This window comes from Emys orbicularis, chromosome 7, assembly GCF_028017835.1.
Source record: "Emys orbicularis isolate rEmyOrb1 chromosome 7, rEmyOrb1.hap1, whole genome shotgun sequence".
NCBI lineage: Eukaryota > Metazoa > Chordata > Testudines > Emydidae > Emys > Emys orbicularis.
The window spans coordinates 2469158-2477340 of record NC_088689.1 but is presented as its reverse complement, the minus strand read 5'-3'; the positions used below and the strand labels follow the sequence as shown (position 1 = coordinate 2477340).

The 8183-nt window shown below is 62.4% G+C and overlaps 1 protein-coding gene across 1 annotated transcript; it reads right to left on the bottom strand.

The window, feature by feature from the left end:
- Positions 1 to 2485: 2485 nt before the first annotated feature.
- NPM3 (nucleophosmin/nucleoplasmin 3) lies at positions 2486 to 6852 on the bottom strand. The gene is made up of 6 exons (XM_065408513.1): positions 6777 to 6852; positions 5242 to 5327; positions 4205 to 4324; positions 3450 to 3543; positions 2879 to 2986; positions 2486 to 2544 (listed from the first exon to the last, which is right to left on the bottom strand). Exons 1-5 carry the CDS (start codon positions 6850 to 6852, stop codon positions 2886 to 2888), a joined length of 477 nt encoding a protein of 158 aa, XP_065264585.1. The 3' UTR covers positions 2486 to 2544; positions 2879 to 2885.
- Positions 6853 to 8183: the final 1331 nt, after the last annotated feature.

Here is an 8183-nt window from a genome sequence, read left to right as displayed (position 1 = left end):
GCAGCGTGGAGGCTACCTGGGGATCTTGGCCTTTGTCCGGGGTGGGGGGGCGGTTTGGAGCAAGCCCTAATTCCTTGCCCACATCCCCTGCCAGTGGGGCATTACTGCTCCAAGGGCTGTACCACTGCCGAAGCCCATTCCCCACGTCTGCTCCAGCACAGCATCTGCCGGCAGGAAATGCTTCACCACTTCCACCCCCTGCCAGGTCTCCACGGTTCCTCTTCGGGCCCGGCCGGGCTCTGGAGTCTCCCTGCTTGTTGGAAATCCTGAGCAAACTCTGTTTGGTTGTTTGAGTTTAGCCTGGAGCGAGGCCATGACTCGGCACACAGAGCGCACCGAGGGGGGAGCAAAGGGGCACCTCCAGCCACCCGCCCCCAGGACGGAAAAGCAAAGGGACTTTCAACGACGGTGAAAGGCAACGTTCTAAACCGATAAAAGGAAACTGAAGACAGTTAGCCCGTGGAATTCCCTGCCACAAGATGTCATGGATGTCGAGTGTAGAAGGATTCAGAGAAAGGGCAGGACGTCCTTAAGGACGAGGAACATCCGAATACAGGAGGAGGACAAGAGGCGTAAACGCTCCTGCTTCACAGGGTGCTCGGAAAGTGGTTTGAGCATTGGCCTGCTAAACCCAGGGTTGTGAGCTCAATCCTTGAGGGGGCCATTTGGGGATTTAATTGGGGCTGGTCCTGCTTTGAGCAGGGGTTGGACTAGATACCTCCTGAGGTCCCTTCCAACCCTGATCTTCTTTGATTAATTCCCACCTGGGCAGGTTACTCCGCCATTATCCACTGGGGGGGTGTCGCCCCTTCCTCTGCATTAGCTGGTCCCAGCCCTGCAGAGGGGCCACTGCAGCTGATGGGCGGATGCTGGGGACAGGTCGGTGGGTTTTAAAGCGCAGCCAACCCCAGCGCACCGCTAGGCTGGGAGCCAGGGAAAGGCAGAGGCATAACCCTCCCTCTCTCTCTCCCCCCCCCCTCCGGATCCAGAGGGGTTTCCCAGCAAAGCGCAGTTCTAACTCTGGACCAGCTGCCCTCCCCTTTCAGCGGAGATCTCTCCTGCAGATCTTACCTCTCCTCCGCGGCGGGGATGGTGCTGCTGCAGGGAACCAGGGGAGGGGGAGAGGGATGATCCGGTGGGGCCCCTTCTCCTGCCGCCAGCGCAGGGCTGCTCCTTCGGGACCGGCCTCGATGGGCACAGCCCAAGCCAGGGAGCGTCATTAACAGCTACTCTGAGGGGGTCAGACGGGCAACACCGAGTTACTGCTCTGCGCCACCATAGGGGAGACAGCCCCTTCCGCGTCTGACCTCTGCTCTGCACCGCCATAGGAGACACGGCCCCTTCCGCCTCTGACCTCTCGCTCCCACGCCCGGCCGCAGGTGGGAGCGTTGTGGAGGCTGCATGCACAGGCCAGGCCTGGAGGAAGGACAAGTGATCCTGCGGGGAGCCCCGGGGCCAAGCCAGGAGCGTCCCGGCGTCTCCAGTGAGCGAGGACACAACAAGCAGGTGTCGGGAAAGACAAGCACGTGGCTCTGCCAGGGCAGACCCTTCAGCAGGCGGGGGAGGGAAGGGGCAGAGCATCACGATGAGATAGCCAATCCCAGCCCACACCAACTGCGCAGTTGACACCCAATCAGAAACGTTTATTGCAAGGTGCAAATAGCCCTTTACAGAGGTGGGGTTTGGCTGGGGAACCACCGTCCAGCAGGGGCAGGGCGGGAACTCAAAGGCAGCCCAGACCCGGCACGATCCGGTGACACCCGGACGAGGCCCCAGCACCAGAGCCGGCCGTGTAACACACGGTGCGGCACAGATGGATCTTGGATGCCAAGGTCAAATATTTCATATACACACCCAGCTCACCCGAGATATTGCACTGGGGAAAGGAGCCCGGGGTTCTGGGGGGTGGGGACAAGGTTCCCCCTAAAACTTCCATGTGTAAAGGCAGCAAATATTAAAAAAGGGCTTAACACCCCACCCCACCCCCTGAATAGAAACTCTGACACGGGGAGAGAGAGATGCCACTGCCCCACTCAGCACTAGGCACCCCCAGAATCAGCGTGCGAAACTGACCAGAATCAGCATGCGAAACTGATCGCTCTATCTGCACTCTCCCAGCTCAACCGTGAGGTCCGTTGGCAGACAGCAGCCTGGCATCTCAGAGGGTGCAACAGAGCAGGACCCAGCCGGACCAACCAAGGGGCTGGTTCGCAGAGTAAGGAAACAGGGAACAAGCCCCAGAAACTCCCTCTCCTGAGCAACACAGGTGGGGCGCGGGGCTGGCAGAGCATGACACTGATTGCTTTGCTGGCTCGCCTCCAGGCTCTGGGGATGTCAGTGCAAAGAGCAGAGCACCCCCAGCACACTCAGGGCCCAGTGCATCTCCCCAGTATCAGCCTCCATGGCCCCCGTGCATCCCCGTAATGGGAGGGAGCCCCCCAAAACCCGACAGCAACAACCAAACAGCAAACTGCCACGTAAACCAGAGAAGTCCCAGGAGAACAGCCGTCCGGGGCAGGGCTCCAGCCGGAGCCAGGGCAGCACCTGGGGACAAAGACAGAGGTGAGACCGGCAGCTCATCCCCCACCAGGCAGGACCAGCCACTGCTCCCATTCAGGGCAGGGGGCGAACGCCGCCCATCTCGCTCTCGGTGCCTTGAACCAGAGCTCAGCCCGAGCTCACCCGACTGCAACCCCTCAATGGAAGGGGCTGACAGGACCCCCCTCGCCCCCAAATGAGCTCTTCCATCGGGTCTCTGGGAGCAGCCCAACCCCTGCTGGAAGCCGCTTCCCTGGCCAGGAACATGGGGTCTCACAATGCCACCCACGCTGCACAGCTCCCCCAGGGGCTAGGTCCAGGGTACCCCCATCCCCTGTACCTCTCAGCTACTGCCTCCTTCGCTGCTTCTTGGCCGGCATGATGGGGGTGAGTTCTTCTTCCTCCTCTTCCTCGCTCTCCTCTTCCTCAGACAGCGCTCTCCTGTGCACTGGGACACGCGGACAGGCCCTTGTCACGCTCTCTGTGCGCCGGGCCTTTCAGACACAGGGGCGTTCTCACGTCTCCGCTACCCCCGACCTCCTCGCTGCCCACGGCTGGGACGCGCCCACAGGGAGAGTGAGGGGCCAGGGCCAGCTGCCTCGGACACCACCCAACCAGCCCGAGTGCTCAGGGAGCAGCCCAGGGGGGCAGCTCTGGGGCACGGTTATGGGGCCAGCTGCTCAACTGACCCACGCGCTCAGCCTGGCAGAGTGGGAGCTGGTTGGGGCAGATAACAGCACTCAGGCATCAGACCCTCCTCTGCAGACGCAGCCCTGCCATGTCACCTGACCTCCCTGCAGGCGGGAAATTCCTCCCGATCTCTGACCCCGGGCCTCCCCTGAAGGAACCCGCTGCCAGGACAGAGCCCCCAGTCGGCATTTCCTCCTGGGCCGCGCCCCCCGGCTCCTTACTGATGTGGTGCCGTCCGGACAGGTGCACGGGGCCGGAGCCGGATTTCAGGTGGAAGGTCACAGGTGGTTGGAGCTGGAAGTTGTCCAGGCTGAGCTGGGAAGAGACAGCGAGAAGCGGCAGAGTCAGTGGCAGGGCCCGAGCCTGGGGCTCCCCCACTGCAAGGGAGGGCTCTTGGCTGGCCCCGAACCACGTGATGCTTCCTGCCCAGGCCCCCGCCGCTCCCGAGGGGGCAGCAGAGCTAGCCAAAGAGGGCACCCTGCACCCACAGCATTAAGGGCGGGGTGAATTTCAGTGACCGAGGAACCACGATGCAGGGAAAGAACGTTAAAGTCCGGCCAATTCCCACATGCACAGCCCTGCCGGTGCCTCTCAACCCCAACCCGCCAGCCCCCTGCTAACCCAGTCCTGGGCTCCCCCCCAGCTCTGGCCTGGGTCAACCTCTCCTCTGATGCAGACAGGCAGCACAGCCACCAGCTAAACCAGACATGGGGGAACCAGGGCTTTGGGCTGCAGCAGCACTGGAGGGGAAGGGGATTCCCACCCACTGCAGTAGCACTTGGGTTTATATCCTCCGCGGGCGGCAGCCACTACAGGGTCATACACAAATAGCTGAGCAGGTCCGATTCTGTCCAGCAGAGGGCGGCAGTGAGCACAACCAGGCATGCTGGGTAAAAGCTAGAGAACAAACCCAAGGCTTACACACACCCCCCAAACCCCCAGCCCCCGCAGGGGTCGCCCCACGAGGTCCTTTTACCGTGGGCTGGCACGACAGCTTCAGATTGGCCACCGGCACAGCAATCTCCTGGTTCTGACGGTCACGCCCCACGACTTCCACCACGTTGCATTCGTCCTTTGCGCCGTCTGTCAGGCACACCTGGAAGGGAGCAGAGCGAGGGGTTAATAGGGGCAGCCACCTCAAGGGGAGACGGTGCATCCAACCAGGGTCTGCCTGCAAAGGACGGCTTGCGCCTGGACCAACCCCAGGATCAGAGCAGTACATGGATGGTGCAAGCAGCCACCGTGACGTTGGATAGGCCTGTGGCTGGGACACTGCCCCAGGGCACGAGCCAACCACCAACTGACCGGGTTAGCTGGGGACTTCCCGCAGCAGCACGGTCCACTATGGGGTTCTTGCACCTTCCTCTGAGGAAGCTGGTGCCGACACCTGGCAAGAAAGAGGACGCTGGAGCAGAGACACTGCCGGCCTGGCAATTCCTTGGTGAAGTGACTTGCCCAAGGACGGGCAGGAACTCACAGGCAGAGCTCAGAGCAGAACCCAGGCGCTGAGCTTGCTCTAACCACTAGCACATGCCCCAGGACGAGGGGCGCAGATAAATCAAGCAGACTGCACTGCATCATGTGATTGCTCCCCCCAGCGCCCTCGAGGGACATGGTTCCCCGCTTGCACCGCTCTCTCCGGACCGCCGGGCAGACCGCGCTCCGTGCTCACACACAGCTTCCAGGCCCGGGCCCCAGCCCAAGCCAGCAGAGGCTGAAGGATCCACCCGTGGCGGCCCGCTCTGCCTGAGAGGCAGTACTCTCCTGTAGAGGAGGCAGGGCCTGAACGTGAGCTGCGTTCATTTTGCTTAGGATCGTCATTAAGACAGAGCAACGGCTCCTCTCGTCCCACGTCCTGCCTCCACCAGAAGCCGCTGCTGCATGCTTTGGAGCCCCATCGCGAACCTGAGGGTGAGCAGGAACCGGGCGGGGGAGAGGGAAGGACAGCGCAGAAGCCAGCCAGAAAAGGTAAGTGACATTAGCCCTGTCCGCAGAGCAAGGGTTCCCTCTTACCATAGACAGGGCCAGGATGTGCTCAGAGTCGTCATCTTCATCCACCTTAAAGGTATAGGACCTGGTACTGCCCGTCAACTCGCAGCCTGGGGAATCCACGTGAGGAGTCAATAAAACCAAAGGAGCTGCTACTTCCCCCTAGAGAGCCATGGGGAGACACTGGGGCCGCTGACCCGGCTGAATCCCAAGCTCTGGCCGCCCGACATTCCCTCCTGCAGCTCTAGTTGGAGAAGCTGGTGGCTGGCTGAGAGTCACCCCAGAGCCAGCTGCACTCCAGTGCTCAGAGAAGGAGCCCATGCCCAGGCCACGGGGAGCGCCGTGGGCCCCGACAGCCCCCCAGCTACCAGGGAGGGAGCGAACGGCAATGGCAGGGCTGGGAGCAGCTGGAGAAAGGCACCACGCGGTACCTGAGCTCTCATAGCTAAGGGCAAACTCACCAGCACTGCAGCCTGGCCCCCCAGTTCCTCCATCTCAGCTGGATCCCTCCCCCGCCCCATGGGGCCCGTCACAGTGTCCCCAGCACAGACCCTCTTCCCCAGCCAGGCCTCCCTCTATACCCCAGCCCCCACGAACCCCCAGTCCTCCCTGCCCTCAGACACTCGCCCTCTTCCCCACCCTGACCTGCTGCCTTCCCTGTCCCACACTAAATACACCACCCCCAGCCTATTTACCGCTGCCCAGGCGCCCAGGGAACCCCGCCTGGGGACCTGCTGAGAGGGCGTCCCTCCCCCGGCCCCCAACCTCCAGTCAGAGCCCTCACCCCCTGCACCCAACCCTCTGCCCCTCATCCCTGGCTCCACCCCAGAGCCCGCCCCCCCAGCCAGAGCACTCACCCTCCCCCAACCCCCTGTCCCAGCCCTGATCCCCTTCCAGCACTCCGAACCCCTCAGCCCCGGCCTGGGGCCCCCTCCTGCACCCCAAATCCCTCATCCCCAGCCCCACTCCAGAGCCCGCACGCCCAGCCAAAGCCCTCACCCCTGCACCTCACCCCTCTGCCCCAGCCCTGAGCCCCCTCCCCCACTCCGAACCTCTGCCCCCCCCAATGGATTTTATGCACGATATGAAGGTGATGTGTCCCACCTCACCTCCTTATTGGGGCACATCAAATTCATGCCCCAAATGGGTGGAAAAAGTTAGAGGGAACACTGCCCCCAACGCCTCCCATCCCCCCAACCAGAACCCCCCTCCAAACCCCTGCCCCCCAACTCTGATTCCCCGCCCCAAACACACAGACCCAGAGCTTCTCCCCCAGCATGTGCGCTCCCAGCTGCAGGCCGGCTCCCCACGTGTGCGCTCCCCACCCCACTACTAGGCTCCAGCGCCCCACGTGTGCGCTCCCCACCCCACTACTAGCGGCCCCAGCCCCCCACGTGTGGAGTCCCCGCTCCACTCCTAGCGGCCCAGCTCCCCACGTGCGCTCCCAGCCCGAGCCCCTGCCCCCCACGTGTGCGCTCCCCACCCCACGTGCGCTCCCAGCCCCCCACGTGTGCGCGCCCCAGCCCCGGCCCCCCACGTGCGCCCCCGGCCCCACTCACCGAAGACGAAGTTGCCGAGGCAGAGCCCGGCCCCGGCCCCGGCCGCCCGGCTCTCCAGCTCCAGGAAGGCGGCCATGGCTGCGGCGGAAGGCCGGGCTGGGCAAGGGGCGGATGCAGAAGGCGGATCGGCCCTGCCCAGAGCCAGAGGAGCCGCCCGCTTCCTCCCTGCGCCCTGGCCCGCCCCTCGCCGCCCCAGGGGGGCCCTGGTGCCACCTCCTCTAGGGAAGCTCCTGCCCCCCAGCCAGGACCTGCTCCAGGGTTTTGGCCCCCCCAAGCAGCCAAAAAAAAAAAAAAAAAAGCCGCGATCGCGATCTGTGGCGGCAATTCGGCGGAAGGTCCTTCGCTCCGAGCGGGAGTGAGGAACCGTCCGCCGAATTGCTGGACGTGCCGCCCCTCTCCCGAGCCCGTCCCAAGCACCTGCTTGGTAAGCTGGTGCCTGGAGCCGGCCCTGGCCCCAGGGAGCTTGTCTCTGGGTAACCCCCAGCCAGCCGGGGGGTCTCAGCCCTCGCCGCGCCCGGCAGCCACCGGCAGGTGCAGGCAGGAGCCACTGTCCGTTCCCAGCGGGCTCCGGAGAGCCCAGCCCTGGCAGCGCCTCCCTCAGGCCCCGCTCGCGTAGCCGGGCTCGGCAGGGACTGGGCCGGTTTGCTCGGGCCCAAGGTACGTGGCTGGGTTTACCACACAACCCTAGAACAAGCCACTTCTGCTCAATATCCCTCCCAGGCCCCAGGATGGAGGCATTGTAGCTTTTGTCCAAACCCCTCACTGCATACAACCAATGTTTCCATTTCGCCCTATTTTCACAAACGTCCAACACATTCAACTTTGGGGCTCAAAGGTGCCCGTGCTGGCTCCTGCCCAGCTGCAATGTAGTTGTAGATATTCATGTGGGACTTGCCAGATGGGCTCAGATCCAACAGCCACGTAGTCCAGCACGTCCCACCTTACACAGCCCTCCGCCCCAGGTGCGTAAGAGGGTGTGAGAACCCCGCAGTAGCAAAGTTGCCCCCCAACTTCTCAACATTAGACCTCATCCGGATCTCTGCTAGTTAAAGATTGGCTTCAAATGCATACCTGTTTTAATAGGGGAGAGTGCATTGTGTGTGATAGGACAAATTCAAATATAATCGATATCTAAATAAATATCAAAATAGATGTTGCCATTCTCCCTATAAATGTCCCATCTGAATGTGCTCTGTGCCTCAGTTTCCCCACCTTAAAGACTTATTCAGAGTTTGAAATTTGGCCTGGACGGAGTCTCTTTTCCTTGGGTAGGGGAACAAAGTTCAAAAGGAAGTTCCGAGGGATTGAAAAGTCACTTTTTGAGCACGTGAAATAGCAGCGGGGGCTGCTGGGACTGCATGCAGGAGACAGATTAGGAGAGGGAACTCACAGAACACACACACATGC

What these genes read in the sequence shown, in the direction of transcription:
- NPM3 (XM_065408513.1), bottom strand. Translation starts at nt 6,852, where the DNA reads ATGGCCGCCTTCCTGGAGCTGGAGAGCCGGGCGGCCGGGGCCGGGGCC. An exon ending in CCTCGGCAACTTCGTCTTCG is followed by an intron (nt 5,328 to 6,776) that starts GTGAGTGGGGCC and finishes TGGATTCCCCAG; the next exon opens with GCTGCGAGTTGACGGGCAGT. An exon ending in AGCTGTCGTGCCAGCCCACG is followed by an intron (nt 3,544 to 4,204) that starts GTAAAAGGACCT and finishes GTCTCTTCCCAG; the next exon opens with CTCAGCCTGGACAACTTCCA.